Source organism: Cryptomeria japonica, chromosome 3 (assembly GCF_030272615.1).
Source record: "Cryptomeria japonica chromosome 3, Sugi_1.0, whole genome shotgun sequence".
Classification (NCBI taxonomy): domain Eukaryota; kingdom Viridiplantae; phylum Streptophyta; class Pinopsida; order Cupressales; family Cupressaceae; genus Cryptomeria; species Cryptomeria japonica.
The window spans coordinates 8,310,575-8,332,628 of NC_081407.1; the positions used below are offsets into that span (position 1 = coordinate 8,310,575).

At 37.3% G+C, this 22,054-nt stretch overlaps 1 protein-coding gene across 1 annotated transcript in view; it reads left to right on the forward strand.

Moving 5' to 3' along the window:
• The first annotated feature begins 1,803 nt into the window (after positions 1-1,803).
• Positions 1,804-22,054, forward strand: part of LOC131065650 (phosphatidylinositol 4-kinase alpha 1) — a 127,759-nt gene continuing 107,508 nt past the window's right edge. Inside the window, exons 1-9 of the mRNA XM_058000230.2 lie at positions 1,804-3,057; positions 6,341-6,682; positions 6,787-6,948; positions 16,329-16,499; positions 16,671-16,829; positions 16,990-17,117; positions 17,359-17,665; positions 17,911-18,079; positions 18,266-18,483. Of these exons, the coding sequence (XP_057856213.1) occupies positions 1,981-3,057; positions 6,341-6,682; positions 6,787-6,948; positions 16,329-16,499; positions 16,671-16,829; positions 16,990-17,117; positions 17,359-17,665; positions 17,911-18,079; positions 18,266-18,483 (2,733 nt within the window). The 5' untranslated portion in view covers positions 1,804-1,980. The remainder of the gene's footprint in view (positions 3,058-6,340; positions 6,683-6,786; positions 6,949-16,328; positions 16,500-16,670; positions 16,830-16,989; positions 17,118-17,358; positions 17,666-17,910; positions 18,080-18,265; positions 18,484-22,054) is intronic.

The following is a 22,054-nucleotide window of genomic DNA, read 5'->3' on the forward strand; positions in this document are numbered from 1 at the left end:
CTGATTACTAACTTTAAAGAAACCCCCAAAATGATAACTTAAAGCCCATTAATAAAATTTACATGTACGAATAGCCACCCACTTTACCCCTAGTAGTTAATTTTTTTGGATTTTAATTGGAGTTGTGCAACTTTATTGGTACCCATAACGCATGACTATTGGGGCATTTGTGCATAAGTAGTAGCCAATTTAAAGTAAGTATTAGGTGACACTTTGAAATGATCACTTTTTGACCCTTGCATGCATAACAGATCCCACAGTGTGTGTTATTAATATCCAGAAGCTAGAACAATAACAATAAGCATTTAAGTATGGAGACAAAAAAAAGTGGCATTGTGGTCAAAGCAACTTGGAAGAAAAAGAGAATACTACATCAATCATTTTAATCCCACATGTGAACATCAACAAAAACACTACATGGAGGCGTATAGAAAATGGAAAGCAAAAGTGCTAACTCCCCAATTAAGAACTAGCTCACACCATCTTAGGTGTGAAACAAGGAGGTGGAAAATACCTAAAGAGGAACAAGCTGAAAGGGTTTGTCTTCTTTGTACGTCGTCGAGATCAATGGAAACAAAATGACATTACATCATGGATTGTGTAGCTTTTGATGACATCGAGAACAAATATACAAATATTCTAAAAGTTTAGTCTCTAAAAACCTTGTTTGAAGAAGAACAAATTGTTCAAGTAGTAAATTACTTGGACCAAATGGAAGTAGGCTAAGGATGACCACAAATCCTTACTTGTTCGAGTCTCTAAATACCTTGTTTGAAGAAAAGTAGATTGTTGAAGTAACAAATCCCCTGGGCAAAATGGAAGTAGGCTAAGGACGACCACTAATACTTACTGATCAAGTAAGGACTAGTTGTCACCCTTAGCCTACTTCGTGGGTTGGTCGACCGGTTAGTTTTTGAAAAATCATTATCCTATTCTCAATTTTCAGTCTCATAAAATTACTTGATCTTGTGAATGTCATTAAAAATATTCATTCATTTTCGTATTTTGCATGTTCATTTTCTACACATACACGTTTTCACAACACCCACGTTTAATGTTACTTTTAAAAATAGTTTTGAAAGCGTTTCCCACGTCTTACCTCGGAAGTTCTAAAAAGTTCGTCCCCATTCAATCTTTTTATAAAATAAAGTTCGTGGGGATTATGATAGGGAAGATCTTTAGGAAACGTACAAAAAGACAGATAACTGTGTGAAAGCAGCATCCAATGCTTGGCAATCAATTCCTTGACCTTCCAAAATCCATTTTCATGGAGTTTCGTTATAAGGAAATCTAGAAAAATCACTTTTACTATTATATAAAAACAAACGTCAAAGTCAATACTACCTATAAAAACTATACACGTCAAAATCGAACGAACAAATCTTAGCTTGCATCCTATTAATAAAACAAATATTCCCTAAATGTGTATAACATTCCCCTGCTACGGTGTGTATACGTTCTAAAAATAATACATTGTACATATTATAAATATTAATAAAAATGTATTGTATCATAAAGATTGGTTTAAATATAATTGATGAGATCAATATTATATCTTCCAAACCTTAATTTTCAATAAAAAATTATATTAATTTTTTATTGATCACCTGTGCAGGGTATGACATGACATAACGGTAACTCATATAAGTTTCTACGGGTTGTATACGGTGTATGGTATGACATGATTATATACGCGTGTACCCTCAAATTATGGTTCGTCCCGCCATTTTTGGAGTTGTCCGGACGTATGAATACGTTATTCATATCCCACATACGAATATCATTAATATTTGGGGGTCGTTATGGACGGCATACAGATTTAAAATTAAAATATACAAAGCCTGGCGAAAAACATTTTCGGCTTCTTCGCCTGCAATAAAAATGTTCACACTCTGTTACTCTCTCCACCAGTGCTGCTAAGCCTGTTCAGAGCACAAGCTAAATGTAGAGGAATTAAAAACGTAAAAACTGCCTAGAAAAATGATGGACGCTTTGACAGAGCTTTGCGATATAATGGCGCAGGATGGCCAAATTGCTGGCTCTAAGATTGGCTGGATTTACAGCAGATGCCCTCAGCTAGGCTACTTTAGGCCTGGATCTTCTGTTAGGGTTACTCATTCTCAGCTGAATGCAGTGCTAGCGATGGCGCGGTTTTTGAGCGCTTCGTCTAATCTAGAGAAGGATCTGCTGAATGTGCTGGTGGAGTTTCTAGAGGCAGTGCCTCTATCTTTCGAGGAGGAATTTTGGCCAAAGAATTATAGCGCAGATGCTGTTGGAGGATTTTACGAGGAGTTTATGAAGTATGGGAAGAAGATTGCGAATTCGAAACACGGCGAGGGTTTTAGGGCAGATGTGAGCAGAATCATCGCGGAAATTATACAGGGATTTGGTAGTAATTTATATGAGACTGGATTTGCAAGGGTATTTTTGAGCGCTTTGGCGGGGAATTGCCCCAGTCTGGAGGCTCCCGATGCTGAAAAGGTAAGTGCATTCTTGCTTGATCAATGGATTATTAATTCATCGGCTTCTTTTTCTTCGGCCTCATCTGCATTTATCGTGACTTCGCCTTCGTCGGATGCCTCGGCGGTGTCGTCTTCCTCTCCGTATGGGAGAAAGGGCACCTATTTGAACGGCGGCGGGGTTTCCAGCCCGGCGAGCGAGGAGACGCCCGGTTCGACCCCGGGTAGCACGCCGTCCAAGATGAGGAAGGGAAAGGGAGAGTACAGAGGCGGGGATGAGATTACGAATGATAATAATTTTTGTTCTTCTTCGTCTTGCTCTTCTTCTGCAAAGGCGGCGAGGATGGCAACGAATGGCGGCGCGAGGAGTAGCCTGGATCAGTTGGCCGTCACCTATGGATTGAATGAGGTCGAAGCGGTGGTTAAGCAACATGCCATCGCGTTCGAGGAGGAGCCGCTGGAAGGGTTGGAAAAGCAGGAGATTGCTTTTAGGTTGTTTGGACATATTTTGGAGAGCAGCACTGTTAAAGACGACCACTTGCAGCAGCTCAGGGTTGCAGCCGGAAAGCAGCTCAAGACTTTGCCAACATTTCTCAAGGTAAGAATAAAAACGTTCAGGGATTGCTTTTATTAGTGCCGAATGTTTATTTCAGGCTGATTTTTGCGGAGAATCAGAATTTTCTTCAAGTATTTTAAATTTCAAAATTGTAAGGCACTTGAAGATTCTTTACAAGACAATGCAGGTTAATAGTCGAGCAGAAACACGGTGTAGTATAGTCGAGGAGAAACGCGGTGTAGAAAAGTTGAGGCGAAATGCGGTTTAGAGTAGCTGGGGAGATATGCATTGTAGAATGGCTGGGGGGTAATGCGGCATATAATAGCTAAGGAGAAACGCGTTGAGGAGACAAGTGGCTTAGAATAGCTGAGAAGAAACACAGAGTACAATAGTAGAGGAGAAACTATGTGTCATATATCTTACAAATCATTGTTTTACAGCCTAATATTTTGAGAGAAATGTAGAATTTACTCCAAATATTCCTAAATAATGGTGAAGTAGCTGAGTAAGTTTTTAACGCACGCTATAATATTTGAGAAGAAACATATAGTTCAGTCTATATATTTCCAAATTCAGGATTTTTTACAATGCAGGATAGTATTTGAGGAGAATTGGGTGGTGTAGAATAGCTTAGGAGAAATGCTGTATATAATAGCTGGGGAGAAATGCTGTTTAGTATAGCTAAAGAGAAATGTTGTTTAGTGCTATAGAGAAATGCCGTTTAGTGCTATAGAGAAATGCTGTTTAGAATAGCCAAGGAGAAAATGTGGTGTAAAATTGCTGAGGAGAAACGTGGTGTAGAATAGTTGAGGAGAAATGTAATGCCAAATAGCTGATCGATCATTGTTTTGCAGGTTAATGTTCAACGAGAAAAAGAAACGAAGAGTAGAGTAGTTGATGAGAAGCGTCGTGTCAAATAGCTGACCAACCATTGTCTTAAATAGCTGACCAACCATTGTTTTACATTTTTATATTTGAGGAGAAATGTAGAATTTACTACTAGTAATTTAAAATAATAGTAAAATAGCTGAGTAATATTTTAATGTAGGCTATAATCTGAGAAGAAACATACAGTTCAATATTCATGATTTTTCATAATGTGGGCCGGATAATTCTTGAGGAGATCTATAGAGATAACTTTTATGCTGTTAAATTTTGGCAAAATATTATAGGATTACTTACAATGCAGTTCAATATTTGAGGAGAAACAATCGAATTCTCTTCTGGCAAAGTAGTCTAGGAATCTCTATATTACAGCCTATATTATAAGGAGGAACGTGTATAATTCACGTCATTCTTGTAAATGCTAGTATCTGAGGAGAAACATGTATAATTCACATCATTCTTGTACATGCTAGTATCTGAGGAGAAGCATGACTCGTTATTTTACAGTTTTGTTCCTTGGGGAGAACAAACTTAGAACTTTCTATATACTTCTAACCATGGCAAAGTAATTGATGAATTTTTATAATTCAGAATAATGTGAGAAGAATAGAATTCATTTTTGATACTTATAAATTTTGGTGAGTTGTTTGACGAATTTTGTAATTAAGGTTAATATTTCAGAGAACCATAGGAATTACTTGTAGTAATCGTAAATTTTGGTGAAATAGTTGAAGAATATTTGTAACGCAGCTTCAAATTTGGGGAGAAACAATAAGATCCTGTCTTAATAGAAAGCATAGTGTATAATAGTTGATGAGTTATTATTTTACAGGCCAATATTTGAGATGAAATTTAGGATTTGCTAATGATGCTCCTAAATTTTGCTGAATATTTGAGCAGTTTATTTGATGTAGGGTAGTATTTTGGAAAGAACATTTCGTAGTAAATTGAAGATTCATACCCTAGCTACCCATCTCCTGTATTAAAAATGTATCCTTGTCTCGAAGATCCATATGGAGACATTTCCAGACATTAGGATGACGATTTTTTATAATGCTTCTAAATTTTGGTGAAGTGGATCAATATTTTTTTTTATAATGCAGGGCAGCATTTGCGGAGAAACATGGGAAGCACTTCAAAAAATTTGGTTAAACAGTCGAGGAATCTTTGCATTACAGGTTAATAATTGATGAGAAACAATAGAATTCCTTCAAAATACTTCTTATTCTTGACAATTTTGTCTAGGAAACTTTTATGGTGCATTCTATTTTTAATGGAGGAACATATAGTCTACATCAGTTACAAGCTTTTATTGAAGGAGATATATCACACATTCTCATTTTCGTATTTTACAAGGGAATATTTAATGCTTCATCATTATACAGGATATTATTTGAGGAGAATTATAGAAATCACTCTTAGTGCATTTAAATTTTTGGAATGTATTTGAGGAATCTTTACAATGATGCTAATATTTAAGGAGGAACACAGAATTCACGCAATTGCAACACAAGATACCTCTAGAGAAACCCTCAAATGGAAATAGAACTCTAGGAGGAGAGAGCTTATGTTCCTCATGCCACTAATCAACAAATGTACATTAGTTTTACATAGACTCAGTGGGACTTGCAATGCCCATTTGCACATTGCCCTGAAGATAGCATGACTTACGATACCCATGTGGGTGTGTTAGGTGGGTGTTTGTTATTCCTCTTTGGGCAGGAGAAGATAGAAGATATAGGTGCTCTGATCATAAAATGGTGTGTGTAGAAGATTTGTATTAGAGGCTAATGGAAGTGGCTAGTGGTTGGGAGTGTGCTTAAGAATGCTTGTACTGCCTGGACACAGGGCAGAGTGACTAATGAATATTATGCTGCCAGGACAAGAATGGCCTTTGGCAATTGAGGCCTTTGACCTAATGTCAGTCAAGTGATTTGCTGTCTATATATATGTTTGTGTGCATATATAAAATAAATTGTTAGGCTGCTTTGTACCCAATGTGTGTTCCCATATACAAATTGGCATGCTGGCTAAACTGTGATAAAAAATTAATTTCCTTGATCGTTGTTTTCCCCTTGGCCCCTTCTGCATTGAGTTCCCAAAATCTGTGTCTTTCTATTGTAAGTCAGACAACAGACAATAAATTATACCAACTCCAAGTGACATAGGCACCAATGAATCATTTAGTCTACTTTTTTTGACATCTAGATATATTAGATTGGCACAACTCACAGCAATATTTCAAGCTGATCTTGCAGCAGACGACAGAAGATTCCCAAAGGGGATTTTTAAGTGGGAATAAATTCTTTTCTATATCCTGACAGCAGAGCTGTGATCTTTTGAGATTTGTCATTTCTAACTTGTATATCCGGTATCTGGTTTTTAAGCTATTAAACAAGTTAAATTCATCTGTTAATATGCTTTGGTTTTCTTTTTACAGATACGGAAAAAAGATTGGTCTGAACAAGGAGCTCTTCTTAAAAGAAGAATAAATACAAAACTGAGTGTCTGTCAGGCAGCAGCGGTGGTTCAGACTAAAGGACTTCTACTATCTGATTTAGATGGAAAAGCCACCAAATCATTATTACGTGAAACTCTTGCTCTTCTATTGGATGCAGCTGATGCTTGTGTTATTTCTTCTTGGCGAAAGTTAAGGGCTTGTGAAGAGCTTTTCAGTTCTCTTCTTTCTGGTGTGGTACAGGCAGCTGTTACACGTGGAAGCCAGGTCTTAAGGGTCTTGCTTCTTCGTTTGAAAGCACTTGTGTTAATGACCTGTGCTCAAGTAAGAGCTAAAACACAATGGAATCATGGATGGTATTTTACCTCTTTCTTTTTCTAGAAATTCATGTGCACATTTTCATATGCTTATTTGATTATGCTTTGTAGGCTGATACTTGGGGCGACAGTCAAGGTACCTTGTTTGAAATTGTCAGCAAAACTAGCTGTGACATAATTTCCTTTGGTTGGAACAAGGATCGTGCCCCAATAGAATCATTCATACTTGCTTTGGCCGCAAACATTCGAGAGAGAGCTGACTACAATGAGCAGGTTTGTTTCAGTTAAATTGTAACTTCCAAAGACCTAAATCAACAATTGCTGTCAGACATTTTTCCATCAGATAATATTAGGCAAAGAAGCAAGAGCATATTTGAATGATAGAAAATGTAATAAATTTGATTAATGATCCAAACTGATGACATATGAAGACAGGTGCCATTACATTTGCTATTATTGTAAGTGATCTTTATAAGAAGAAACAAATAATAAGTAGAAAACCAACCATGTAATGGATATTGCTAGTGTTTCCCTAAAGAATAGTTGATCATAAAACACGTTAGATTCCTGTGCACTACTTGATATACACATACCAGAAGTAACACAAATTCCAGTTGCTGGCTCCCTCACCAAAACATCAGAGATCGAGTGACTAGATGCAGCATACAATTATTAAGCAATAGGATATTAAGTCTGAGCACTGTGATCTGAGTCTTGTTTAAATTTAAACAAATTTAAGCTGGAATTAATTAGAGTATATTCTTTCAAGCTGATGATCTAAGAAAGACATGAATGTAGAATGGTTTAAATAAGAATTCAAACTCCTAAGAGCTAAACTAAAAACTGAGACATTGAGATCCTAAGACAAAAGGATGAAAATAAATTGTAAACTATTTTCTACAGGGATCAAAAGTTTTTGAAATGAAGCAATTGCAAGTATTTTGATAAAAAAATATCTGCCAAAGAATAGGAAGTTGTTCATTTCGAGCATCATAATCAAGTTCTACTTGCAAAAGCAGGTTTGGATAAGAATCAGTGGTCGCAACATGTCATCTGTAATGAAACCTGTAAATGTAATTAAGTATATGTATGTCTCTGCCCCAATTGAACTGGTTGATTCCTATGGTCATTTACATTGTGAAAATTGAACATGTCATCTGTAATGAAACCTGTAAATGTAATTAAGTATATGTATGTCTCTGCCCCAATTGGACTGGTTGATTCCTATGGTCGTTTACATTGTGAAAATTGTTGCTGCTAGGTTCCAACAATCAATCTACTGACCTCCCACATCAGCTTGAAAGATGACAAATTTATGTTAAGTTGTAAGCTTTTATTTTATCTCTAGTGTGATATCCTGGATGAAATATTTTATATTATTTGAATTAAAGATAATGATCAGTACAAAATCACTAGTTATACAGTTCTGTTGGGGTTGAGTGTATGCATTTTGTGTTGCTAGATTCTGAAATAAATCTGCCACAAAGTCACTGAAAATCTCTTTGGAATAATATGAAGCAATTGCTAGGTCCTCCATGAAACTTTTGACTTGTTTAGACCCTTAAACATACAATGAATTACATAATTATTGCTCCCACAATTGGTAGTGATAGGGAGAATATGAAATGTTATATTTGAATACAAATATCCCTTGAAACCCTGGCCCAAATTGGAAGTGCAAGAATGAAAATGAAGAGTACGATAAGCAAACTAGTCTATGGAACAGTAACATGGATGTTTTTTATTGGTCGGTAAACTTTATATAATTTTATTAATAATAAGAAAGTTTGCAATTACATACACCAGCTTTGAAAATTACATCTCAAAATGGGCAAACCCTACCTTGCCCTCTGCCTACAAACAATCGGATAATCAAAATTTCTCCCAAATTTTCTACCCCCAAAATGCATCATTGCAAAATATATGATGTCACAGCGAATTTCAAAGTATCAGAACTTACAAAAATTACAGTTTCAAAATGAAAAAAAACCCCAATTCACTGGGCATGCTCCTCATTATCCTGACCATACCTTGTCTTTGCCACATTGCCTCGTCTTTGCCTCCTCCGTGAGCTCTGTCCACCCACCACTCCTCTCCTTGAGGCACGACCCCTGCGATTCCCATGTTGGCCATCTCTCCAATAATCTGCCAATTTGAACTTGACCTTCGTTAGGTCCATCATCTCCTGTGGCAAGCTCGAAGCTAGTACAAGCTCCCAATCAGTAACGTAGTCACGAACTGTGTGCCACCCTTCCACAGCTTCATGCCTCCTTGCACCCTTCCATAGCTTCATGCCTCCTTGCATTCCTATCGTCGAGAGTGCGCCAAAGGATGAAAGAATGCACATGTGGAGGATAGCCTGGAACAGCCACCCAATCACCCAAAGTAGTCACAAACCCTCGGCTTGGCTCTGCAAATGCAAGGAGAGCATCCAAACCCTCCCTCCATTTTGGTCTCACACATCTCTCCATTATTTGTTTCACCTCCTGGATGCTATCACATTTGAGCCCCCAAGCACAGAACATGGACGAAATATCTGTGTTCGTGCGGTATTTCTGATTTGCCAGGATGAAATCATAACCAAGAACCGAACACACCCACAGAAGGAAAAATGGGTCGTCCGTAGTGATAACTATCTTCAACCTCTCCAATGTGATTTTGCCCCAAAAGGCCATTTGCTGCTTTGAAGCCTTCAAGCTGAAATTTGCCTCCATTTTCTTGACAGAGATTTCACCTTGCACCAGCCACAATTGTGAGGAGGCTACCCCATATATCAATCAAAAATTGAGTGTGCACATCTCCCATGACAACCAAAGGTGACAATAAAGATTGGAGTACGCAAACCAAACGAACCGTAAATGCCTATCACCAAATTCTGCCACCTCACTTCTTGCCGTCCTTCCTCCCTTCACGGTAACCACCAAAAAGGAAGTGAGTAAATGCAAGGTTTGTACAATTCCAACTCACATCTCCATCACACTTCATCCCGCCACTTCTACTACCAACTTGGACAAGGAATCTGCCAACTGATTTCCCTCCTCGATACACATGCGAAATTTTGAAATTCTTAAAACCCTCTAATTTCGTTGTGATGATTTGAACAAATTTATCCAACTTCCATACCTTTGCTCCCCCATTGGCAATTGCATTAATCACGATTTGAGAATCCCCTTCCAGATGCGATTGTCTTGTCCCAAGTCTTTTTGCCAAATCCACCGCCAACATAGCCGCTTGTATCTCTGCCTCATTATTGGTTCCTATCGTTAATTGCTTCGAATCAATTGCAAGTATGTTTCCTTCTGAGTCACGAGCTACACATCCAGCTCCTGAGGGACCAGGGTTTTCTTTTGAATCTCCATCAAAATTTACCTTCACCCACCATGGTTCCGGTTTAGTCTATTCAACTCGCTCTCTTCTCGTCCTAGGATCAACCCTAGACTGCACATGAGTAGGCAAACAATAACATGGATGTTATGACACATACAACAATATGGATAGATCTTACAATTCTCAATAGCTGGATCAATAATGAAGTTGCCACAATGATCAATGCCCTGGCTATGACATTGATTTTAAGGGGTTGTGTAGTAGAAGAGGCGCTACCGTTGATGTGTTTTTTATACACCTTGAATACAAAATAAAATACCAAGGTATTCTTTCCTCTCTTGAACAAAGAAACCTCATATGCTAATCAACGTGATCAAATGAGACGACTCCATGGTTTACAATGCAAACTACGCAACTTAAATGTTGTGGATAGACTCGGTGAAATTGATGTGATCTTGCTGGAATCACAAGGGGACTTACATTTTGCTTGAACTTCGTTGGAACGTGGAAACTATACTAACTCACTCGGAAAAATAAAAGATGAAAGAGATAAGGGTTTAGAGATCTAATCTGATCTTAAGGACAATGATAACAATGGATGAAACTCAGATAGACAAATTCCCTCAAATTAAGATTTGCTTTGGCATGATGACAACAACTACGCAAACTTGATGCAACCTTCTAAGAAATGGAAGATTTTCACATCGCAAATACATCACTCAAATGCCCAATGTTGACGCAACTTGAACAAGTATCCACAATCGAACTTAGCACAATGATTAGGCTTAGGCTAACTTTACACTGCAACTTACAATCAGTAAACTACAAAAAGTATGAACCAAGGAATTCATCACAATATCCTCATAAGCATCCACAATAATCAGTGAACTCTAATTAATCTTGAGAAGTAACAAGAAACCATGCAAATGTAGAAATACAACACAAAGATCCACCATATTTTAAATGAATCAAGTATTTATTTCGACAAGTCTTGCCAACAAGTTCGTCTTTCCTCCTACTCTTCTGCTACTTCTTAGTGCCAAGTGACAATTATTGATTGCTTCTGCTACTAACTATTAACCTTTACAATGATGAAGTGAGCCTTATATAGAGGTCTCTTTACATTTTGAAGGCTCAAATTGATTCTCAAATCAATGGCCAAGATTACAAGACAAAACCCTAATTAGGGTTATTTACAACTAACTCCTCTAGACAATAAGAAAATATGAGGTTAGGTATCTCGAAGTTGTGCCATCATAGGATGAGTCAAGATACATCGAACTTAGATGAGTTGATGTGGAACCCTTTTATTGGTTGAATGATGATGAGGATGCCGCCTCAGTGTATTCCTTGTAGATAATTGCAAGTGTATGTGGTTGAGCAATATCTCTTGATACTCAACATCTCCAAGCTCATTGTAATGATGATAGAGGCATATTCCCAAATTGCATCATCTTGTTGATCAAGTTCCTAACTTTGCTTAACTCTTCTGAAACGATCTGGCTTGATCATATTTGCATTTCATATCCCTTTAAGATTCGGGATTCGACCTCCTTGTGTAGCCTTCCACTTTGATCAGGTTTGACTCTGACTTCATGATACCAATGCTTGATGTAGAACCCATTTGTTCATGGTGTACTCGACCTTGATCTCCTTTGTAGCTCTGACTTGAATACCTTGCCTAGATGCAACTGCTTCCATAATTGTGATCATCTCCTTATACTGACCACTATTCTTGGATTTCTGAAGGAAATGCAAGATTGTCCCATATTTTCCTTTGTGAATCTTTATCTCATTGCTATGCCTTGAAGTCTCTTCCATAATGTTTGTAGAGCTATCCCCATGTAGTGGTTGAATCCTTGAAGTGATGCGTTGATATAAAGTAATGCTGCAACAAGCCTCTTACGCTTTGACTTGTAAACTTTGCCCCTGTTATTGATAAGTTCACCTCCCCACACCATGCATCCAGCTGCTGGCTTTAATCTTGAAAACAAAGGAATCCTTGAATGAAATACATAAGGAATAAACAATAATAACACTAATACCTCATACTTTACTTCTCACTAACCCCTCCCAATCTGAGATTTGTACTCTTAATTCTGGAAATGACTTTCGCTGGCATGGAACTTGTTTGTAATCAGACCTAAGGTCTGCTCACAAATTTGCAGGTCTGATTTTTGTCTCCAAATCTGATTCTCATGTTTTTCTGATCTGATTAATCCTTTAGGTCTGATTTGATGTCTTTTGACCTGATTTTAAAACCCTTACGGTCTGATTCACTGATTTGGGTTTGAGCTCTGAGCTTTTGACCCGATTCCTATTGTATGCAGATCTGAGCATCATATGGAGCTCATTGTGCACATAATCTTGCACAACTTGGAGCGCATAATGCATGTAAGAGTGCACAATGCGCTCAAGAGCAATACTTAACCAAATTTTTCATATCTTTAACCTTGCTCTTTGGGTATTGCTTCAAGGCTGGGCGCATAGTGTATGACCATTGGCACAAAATCTGGTAGGTGGGTGCATAGTTTACCTGTGCATGCACAACATTAAATGTAAGAGTGCACAATGTGCTCAAGAGCAATACTTAACCAAATTTTTCATATCTTTAACCTTGCTCTTTGGGTATTGCTTCAAGACTGGGGGCATAGTGTATGACCATTGGCACAAAATCTGGTAGAAGGGTGCATAGTGCACCTGTGCATGCACAACATTGGTGGAGTATTGCTGGGTGCATAATGCATAAAAATCTGCACTATGCGCTAGGGTCTATACTTAGTGAAATCTTGAGATGCCATGTTCAAACTTTTCCTGCTCCTGATCAGATTTGTTGCTAGGAGATGGAGAGCACATAGTGTAGGAGAAACCTCTTGAATTGATTTTTGCTTGTATAAGTTCAAACTTGTTTTGTCCACACTAGCACATGATGCTTAGTTGTTCTTACTAGTTGATTGAATCGATGAAGGGCACCCCTTACCTGGGCACATTGTACACGATGAGTGTGCACCAGCATGGGTGCATAGTGCATATGTGCTTGCACTATGTGTTAGGACTTACACTTGCTGAATTTTGAAGTGTAGTCATTAAATTCATGACCCCTTGGCTGGATTTGTCACTTTGCTTGTGTTTATGCTAGGTTCTCATAGCTTTGGGCAAGCTTGGAGTTTAGGCATAACAACCACTTACTTTGAGCGCATGGTGTACATGGGAGCATGCACAGTCCTGAGTGCATATTGCACATGGGCCTGCATAATGTGCCCAAGACAATACTTGAGCAAACTTCTGATTTGTTTCCCTTCAATCTTGTCATGATTTGATTTGCCCTTTTCCCCATTTATCTGATTTTGGTTAAGTGCTTAAGTTGCAATGGATGTTAAGAGCATTCTGCTTGCTCACCTGCACAAGGAGGGCGCATAGTGCATGCACACATGCACTGTGCACTAGGGGTCTAGAATTAGAAAAATATTGTCATGTGTTCATCAAATTCATACCCCTTTAATCATGTTTGAGCAATATTCCTAGTTTTAACTATCCTGATTGGATTTGTGCTAGGTTTGAAGCATATTGGTGACATTGATATCCATCTAAGCTTGGGCACAAGGTGCAATAGAGGATGCAAAAGTTTAGGCACATCGGGCATGTGAGCATGCATTATGCACCCACCTCTATACTTAATGAAAGTTCTGTAAAATCATCATCAAATTCATAACTTTGTTGCCTTCAACCTCATCGTTCTTGGATCCATTTCATCATTGGAATGCATTTAGGTGGGTTGCTAGATTTCTTCACTTAAGTTTGGGGGCTCATGATCTTGGATGCAAAATGAACGTAGTGATGCACAACCTAGGGCGCATTGTGCAAGTGCAACTGCACTATGTGCTCAACCTCATACTTAGCCACATTTTCAAGCTCTATGTGCTCAACCTCATACTTAGCCACTTTTTCAAGCACTATGCGCTCAACCTCATACTTCACCACTTTTTCAACTTTGCTCTCAAATATGATGATGCCTTGATCAATTATGGTGCCCTAGCTTGTTCAATGGTATGTCAAGAATTGTTTAGACATGCTAGGGGGGAGATAAGCTCGGGCACACCTAGAGGATACACTTACACAACTTGGGCGCACCATACGCCTGTGCTTGCACAAGGTGGGAAGGTAGTCCTTTTCCCTGACTTAGTCAATTTCACATCTTTCTCTGACATCAGGGTTCTTAAAGCAATATGCTTGCAGTTCCGTTCTAATGGAACTGCAAGCAATCTTACCACTCCTGACTTGCATATCAACAAACCCTAACCTTAGACAGCTTTGACAACTTTAGCAAGATCAACAACTTAGCAACTTTTGGCAACATTTCTTGCTCTATGACAACATTAGTAACATTGACCTTGACCCATCATATTCCTGACAGACTGAACTAACCTCCTCTCACCGAAAGTTTAAAGACTAAGAAAATGATGCCAAGCTAAGACAACTAACTAGAAAACCCTAAGCAGGAAAAAAGTGGGGGTCCCCATTTGCAATGGGGCGATGTGTGAAAATGTCACAACATATACCATCTGGATCCATCATATATCTAAGCTATACGCCAACTTGCAGTGCTACCTTGGAAATAATGATGCAATTTATATATGAGGAATCTAGTGACTGCTTGTTTTGAAATCCTTTTTACTGTTGCAGCCATGATGTAATATATCAATAACAACCAGCAACCATAAGTAAACCATTATCATGCTCTAAAGAGTGATTTATATGGTGGATGGTACCCAGCCGTTAGTGCACTCCTTATATGCAGTTCACAGCGTCAAATTTGATATATCTGCTAAAATAGAATGCAGAAATACTTCAACAGTCGCAACACGGGCAGCCTTAAACCACACACAGTAAGTAACAAATTAAGTCTAGAGGATTTTAGTCTACTCTGAGTGTTTAACACTTTTAAGTCTACACTTTTAAGTCTAGAAGTGTATTTTTAGTGTGACAACATACATTAAGCAACATATTAAGTCTAGAAAATGTCAGTCAACTCTGAGTATTTAACACTTTTAAGCCTAGAAGTATAAGTTTAGTGTGTGTGATTTAAGCCGTTCCTCGCAACGGTCCTTCAACACAACTGTAATCTTAATATAAATCTGACATTTCAATGGTTCAGTACAATGGTGACTTTTGTATGAAATCACTCCAAGGAATTGTGGGGGTTTCTCTCCTCCAATTCCAAACCTAGGACGTTTTTTTCATTAGGTTAATTGTATCAACCTCAAGACTTAATGCTCCAACAAGGAGTAGAAATCAGAAAATAGAATCAGTTTTAAATATGCCCCCTTCTCCTTTCTTGTCCTCTCTTAAATAGAAGATCCTTTCAAAAGTCATGACTCTTTTTATTTCCCTCATGTACATTGATCGATATTTGAGAAGAATTATTTTAAAATAAACTTAAATTATAAGAGACCTTCTTATTTTATATTTTGACTTTACTTGAGGACCTGTTTGTTATAATTTTAATCCATTTCCTTAGTGCAAAAATCCCCAAAATCCACAGAAAATGCATGATGGATGTTTTGGATTTTACCTTGGTTTAATTTCAAAGGAGGGAAATTACATCTAGCCTTTTGCAGATAGATTGGTTTACATTCTAGGCAGGCTAGGGCTTACCTGCCACTTTATTTTTCAGTCACTTTAATTGTAAGTTGGGGACTCCTAGGAGGGTTTTCAAAAAATCCCAAAGCTGTGCAGGGTACTTTTAGGAGCAATAAGGAAAAAGAAGATTTGCACTCACTATCAGGTCAGTCGTTACTATCCCATTTCATTAAAGACAACTTTCTTCCTATCAGGATAGAGGCTGTTCAATTTTGTGAGTGGCTTTTTTATCATATAAATTAATTTTACATATTTGATGACAAATATCTAAGCAGCTCTAGATTAGGAGACAAGCTAGAAAACTTTATTGAGAAATGCCCAGGTAAGCAAGATATCATGCATATCTGTTTTGAAGTTCAAACCTGATGAGTAGGAAAAGACAAAAGTAAGAAAAAATACATTGAGCTGGTGTTTCAAATTATTATGTTCATTTCATGCTGCACGGAGATGGATACCTTTAACTCAGGGATGCTATGTTTTGCAAAAGAAAAGCTATCAAAATGTGAATTTGTTCTTTTTTAAGTTAATATATACGTAGGCATTGTTACTTGGTTTTAGTGATTTTTTTTGTCAAAATAACATTTTAAGCCTGTATATATATGTTTTGGCAATCTCATGTTCTTCATAAAGAGTAAATTTTATATTTTTTAATCTAAGCAGATTTCTTTCTGGCATTTGCTTTTCAGGAAGAAAGAGAAAAGCAACTTGTTCCAGTGGTTCAATTGAATGTTATACGTTTGTTGGCTGACATGGCTGTTTTGCTACATAAGCCTGAAGTTGTAGAGATGATATTGCCTCTTTTTATTGAAAGTTTAGAGGAGGGGGATGCTTCAACACCTAGCCTCTTGCGCCTTAGAGTATGGACAATACCTACGTTTGATAGAACATTAACATGAAATTTAGTTAGTATGGCTGTAAATAATAGCATCTGTTTATATATTTTGTAATTAAAAAAATAACTTTATTTCCTATAGCAGAGCCATCAAGATGTCATTGATTAAATGTGGGAATTGCATATTATCATGCAGCTTTTGGATGCTGTAGCTCGTATGGCAAGTTTAGGATTTGAAAAATCTTATCGTGAAACAATAGTATTGTTGACAAGGAGCTATTTGGATAAACTTTCTATGGTTGGGTCTACCCATAGCAGAACACTAGCTCCAGAAGCAACCACAGAAAGAGTAGAGGTTTGTTTTGGGTTTATGCCTATATTTTTCTGGCATTAGTTGATAGGGGATGTTGCCCAAATCCACTTTATGTTGGTTTTGTGGAAATGAGATACTGTTTATGAATAATGATGGATTGCAGTGCTAGTTACTGATTTATCATCTGTTTTGTTAAATCCAGACTCTGCCTGCTGCATTTCTTTCAGTTGCATGTGGTCTTCACGATGCTAAATTGCGGTCCGACTATCGACACCGTTTGTTGGCTTTATGCTCTGATGTTGGCCTGGCAGCTGAATCGAAGAGTGGAAGGTATGCAGATCATTATTTAAATCCAACAAGAACCAAGGAGATGCCATTGTTGCAAATCGAATGCTGTGTATATGCATCTGCAAAGCTCTTTATTTGTAGGCTGATTTTAAGACATGAATCGAACAGGATGTTTATCTCAGGAGTATAAGGGATTGTTTGATATTTTCTGTAGTATTATTGTAACAAAAAGAGTTGTGGTTTATTACTCTCTATTGAGGAAACAATATTGTCCTTGATATAGGAGTGGAGCTGACTTGCTCGGACCTTTGCTACCTTCTGTTGCTGAGATATGTTCAGATTTTGCTCCTAATGAAGATGTGGACCCTCCTTTGCTGAAGTTATTTCGGAATTTGTGGTTTTATATTGTTCTGTTTGGTTTAGCTCCTCCTATCCAGACTAACCAGCCATCTTCAAAGCTTCTTACTACAACGACAAATAGCTTAGGAAGCATGAGTGCTATGGCCCTTCATGCAGTGGCAGGACCATATATGTGGAATGTACAATGGTCATCAGCAGTTCAGAGGATCACACAGGGAACACCACCACTTGTAATACAACTGGAAAAATCATATTTCAGCTAATTGAATGGTTGCTAAATAGACACACACACATATTATACATATGCCCATACGTATATGTAATGTGTATATGTGCATATATACATGTGTATATATCACACATATTATGTATATATGCATGATATGTTCATATATACCATACACACACACACTGTGTTTTCTTATTTTACCTTTTGTTAACATTGCAAGAGGTTCTCACTTGTATTACTCTCCAGGTAGTAAGTTCTGTGAAATGGCTTGAGGATGAGCTGGAGCTTAATGCACTTCATAATCCTGGGAGTCGTCGAGGTAGTGGTAATGAAAAGGCTGCAGTAGCTCAGCGGGCTGCTCTTTCAGCAGCTCTTGGGGGGTGGGTTGAGATAACATCTATGAGCACAATATCGGGTAGAATTTTCACCTCTTGATGATCTTCCAACTTAAATTTCCAGCTAGCCATGTATATCTTGAGTAGCAATTAAGATTGCAAGGGATAAGATTTGATCTTAGAATGTCAGATCTCTTTTGGAATTACATTGCAGAATTTATAATAGTATTTTGTAATTTATTTAATTTGTTTTCGTTCATGAGCAGGGGTCAAGGCAACTTACCTCCTGGCAGTTGCATTCTTGGAAATTGTACGTTTCAGTTGCAATGGTGGCATTCTTAAGAGTAATTCTAGTGAGAGTAAGCACTTAAGTGCTTTTAATTGTGTTTTCAAATACCTTGAGACTCCAAACCTTTTGCCAGCTGTGTATCAGTGTCTTACAGCAATTGTTCACAGAGCATTCGAGGCAGCTGTATCATGGCTGGTACTCTCTTTAGAGCTGTATACACTTTAATTTCTTTTTCTTCCTTTCTTAAAAACATGCATATTACAATATTCGTGTACTAAAACACAGATCAAAATGGATATATTGTATGGTATAATATATTTTTGATATTATCCTATATCTAAAAAATAGTTTGTGATAAGAGGAAAATACAATTGTCATCTTTAATTTCTTGAAATATATCACTTTCTGCATGACAAGAAAATGTGTCAGTGTAAACGGTGATAACATAAATAGTCATGTGGAAAATATTATACTGATTTATCCCATCTGCAGAATATACTTGTCTTTACCTCCTTTTCACCTACAGGTAAGATTGTGTAAGCAGCTATTTATTCAACTAAAGCACTTTGATGTGTTATATTATCATGTTCTTTTGCATATGAGTGACCAAGAACGAGTGGAAATGGTTTGAGTCTCAATGTTTTGGTCGGTCTCCCAGGTTTTATGTGATGTGTCATGACCAGAATCTGAGAGTTCAAGCATGAGAACCAGCAACCAAAGAACAGAGAGAAAAGCCTTCATATGCAAGCAAAAACTCTAATTTAGAGTAGCAGAGATTTTGCCATGTTTTTGTGAGTCAGAATTGTCTGGGTGTATCAGTCCTGTCAAAGTCAAAGTCAAGCCCAAGCTCAGGTTGAGTATCATGACTATGCCCGCACTGTCAGTTCATATGCATTGCAACATCATATGGATAAATTTGATAACTCTTAAAGTGTATTAGCTTAGGAATCTTTTTTAAGGTAGGAAGCACACTGTTAATAGCCCATTTATTAAATTTTCAGGCATTTCAGCTTAGTCAAAGGTTATCACCAACGGCAGTAGTCCTTTAGTTCTTGATTTGCTATTCAGGAATGCTGTGACTGATAGAAGCTATGACAAGTCATGTTAAGTGTCACTATTAGAGTATAATGATCTAAATATTTTGTAGCTGATTTTTTTATGTTGTTGATTAATTTCTGGCTTAGATAGTATATCTCAAATTATAGTTACAGACAGTTATACCAATGGTTTTAGCCAGCTCCTGGTCTTCCAAATAGCTTTTCTGCTGTTGGGTAAGGGCAGTATTTTGACAGTTTCCTCTTTTATTAAGAAAGCATTGTACTGAACAGTACCAATGCAATAAAAGCATTATTGGAAATATTATCCATATACTGTTCATTTTCTATCATTCTCTATCCTATGAAGTCTATGGGTTGGTTGTGTAGATTTTACAGTCAACAGTTATAGCATTGTTGCCTGTATGAGGTTGTATAATTTTGATCTTTGCTGGGAAGTGGAAATTTGTTGACAATAGCTATTTAAGACATTTCAAGGTCTGATAATAAATGAGATTGTGAAACCTAGACAAAGAGGAATGATCTGAAAACCAACACTAAATCTAAAAGATGAGATGCTACTTAGCTTGAATAAGGGTGGTAGAAGAAGACAACATGGCCGAGGAGGACAGAAAGTAATGTGTATGTCCACTAGCCTGGTGGAACAACAAGAATGAAGGAGGCGGCTGTGAGAGGCAACCTATTGTAAAAATTCACTAGAGCAATTCTCGATTTGAAGTACCAAGCAAAGTCTCAATCTTTAGTACAATTAAGAGCTAGAATGAATGAGAAGTTCAGATTGAAATTGTAGAATAGTAAGTACTTGTGAGGCAACTTGCTAGTCAACCTCTCTTTCTAGACGAGGTACAAACCTTATTGACTAAGTTGGATTGAGGGTGTTGTAGAGGAATCCATAGAGTTGATTGAGCCTCTTATTTTGAGGGAAGTTTTTATTCGTAGGCAAAGACTAACAACCCATAGAAGAAGATAGAGCAGATTATGAGAACAATATTCAAAGTGTCAAAAAATGCTATTATAAGACATTGAACAAAATATACTACGGTAGAAAATTGGATCCCTCGAAACTAGTGACGAATAATGGTACCTTGAAGGTAGAGAAAGTAGTGCATGCATTGCCTAGATTGTAGAAGTGTTGAAAATGTGGACATGTCCAACAATGCTAGAAGAATGGAGGAACATCCTTGACAAATTTTCATGAGGAGTCTCCTTCTAGTGAAGTTGCATCAAGTCCAACAATAAAAAAATCATTACATAGTCCAAATTAAAAGAAAGAGAGGCTGCCAAAACTTATTTTTGTTATGTATCAAGATCTACCATGCCGTTGTAGATCATATATTGAGATAAGTTGCAAAAGGCATTTGAGAAAGAACTTAGATTTCTTCCTGGCAACCCCAAAATTATTGGGGATATATATAAACACTTGGCAAGGAAAACATGAAAACATTGTTTTAAAAAGTAATGGTTTATTGAGGTGTTCATTCCGTTGTTGTGTAGGAAGATGAGAAGGTGGTGTTGCCCCATTTTACAAAGAAGCACACAATAGATCAATGGATAGTTGGAAGTGAAAACAAACTGGTCTTGCTCAAAGAAAAGTGAAAATGATGATGCTAACTTTAGTGATGATAATGATGCTAGGTTATACAAGTACCTTGCTTAAAGAGGAGAATAAAAAATGATGATTTTGACTTTAGTAATTTTAGTGACCTTGTGTCATTACAAGCTTTGAGACAATTTTTCGATGATGAACAAGCTTAAGACATATACCTTGAACTATAGAAAGGACTTGTGGTGTACTAAATGTAGGAAGGGTACACAAAGGCCACATGCCCAAACATGTTTTTTGGAGATTTGACAAGTAAGAGGGTATTTGGTCAAGGAGGACTCATAATTTGATGAACAAGAGTGCTCTCTCTTCAAGCTGAGCAATATGGGCCCCAACCACCACTCCAACGTAGCCAAATGATAATTGATCCTCCATGTCTCTTAGCAATGCACTCAAAGTATTATATCTCTTTCATGGTGAATGAATCCAATGTGGTTTCTGTAGGAGTTGATTGGTGCCTCCTTAGCACCCTCAGGAACCTTGCAAGACCAAATTAACTTCCACAAGAGAGAGAATGGCAAGAATAGCTTGCTCAATTCTTGATGCAAGAATTGAATGGAAATGTACATGAATGGCCTTGCTTATAAAGGCAATATGAGAGATAGGATTAGACAAGATGTTGACATGTGTCTTAATCCTATACAATGAGGCTATTGTGTAATGTCCCCTTGTTGAAATGGGATTTATAAATAAATAATAATAATAATTTAAAATACAAAAGAATAAAAATAATATTTAATATAATTAAAATTTAGACAAGTTTAATGAATAGTCAAAAGGCATGAATTGAAAAGTTGTGACTCCCTCAAACATGAGAGATAAAAGGGAGAGAAGAGAATTTCATTTGGGGTTTAAAAAGGGACGAAGGAGAAAGAAGGGAGCAAAGGAATTAAGGAAGCATTAATGGGAAGAAGATAAGGAAGTGATTATTTCAAAGGGCTTAATGTTGAAGGGTTGTGACCCTATTGAGGGTTGGTAATTGTGAAAGTTTGTGACCATTATGTAGAGGAGTGACTTTCCCTCACATTGGAGGATATAAAAGGGAGAAGTTTTCATTTGAGGAGATAAACAACGGGATATCAATTTGGGGAATGATATATTATTCTCA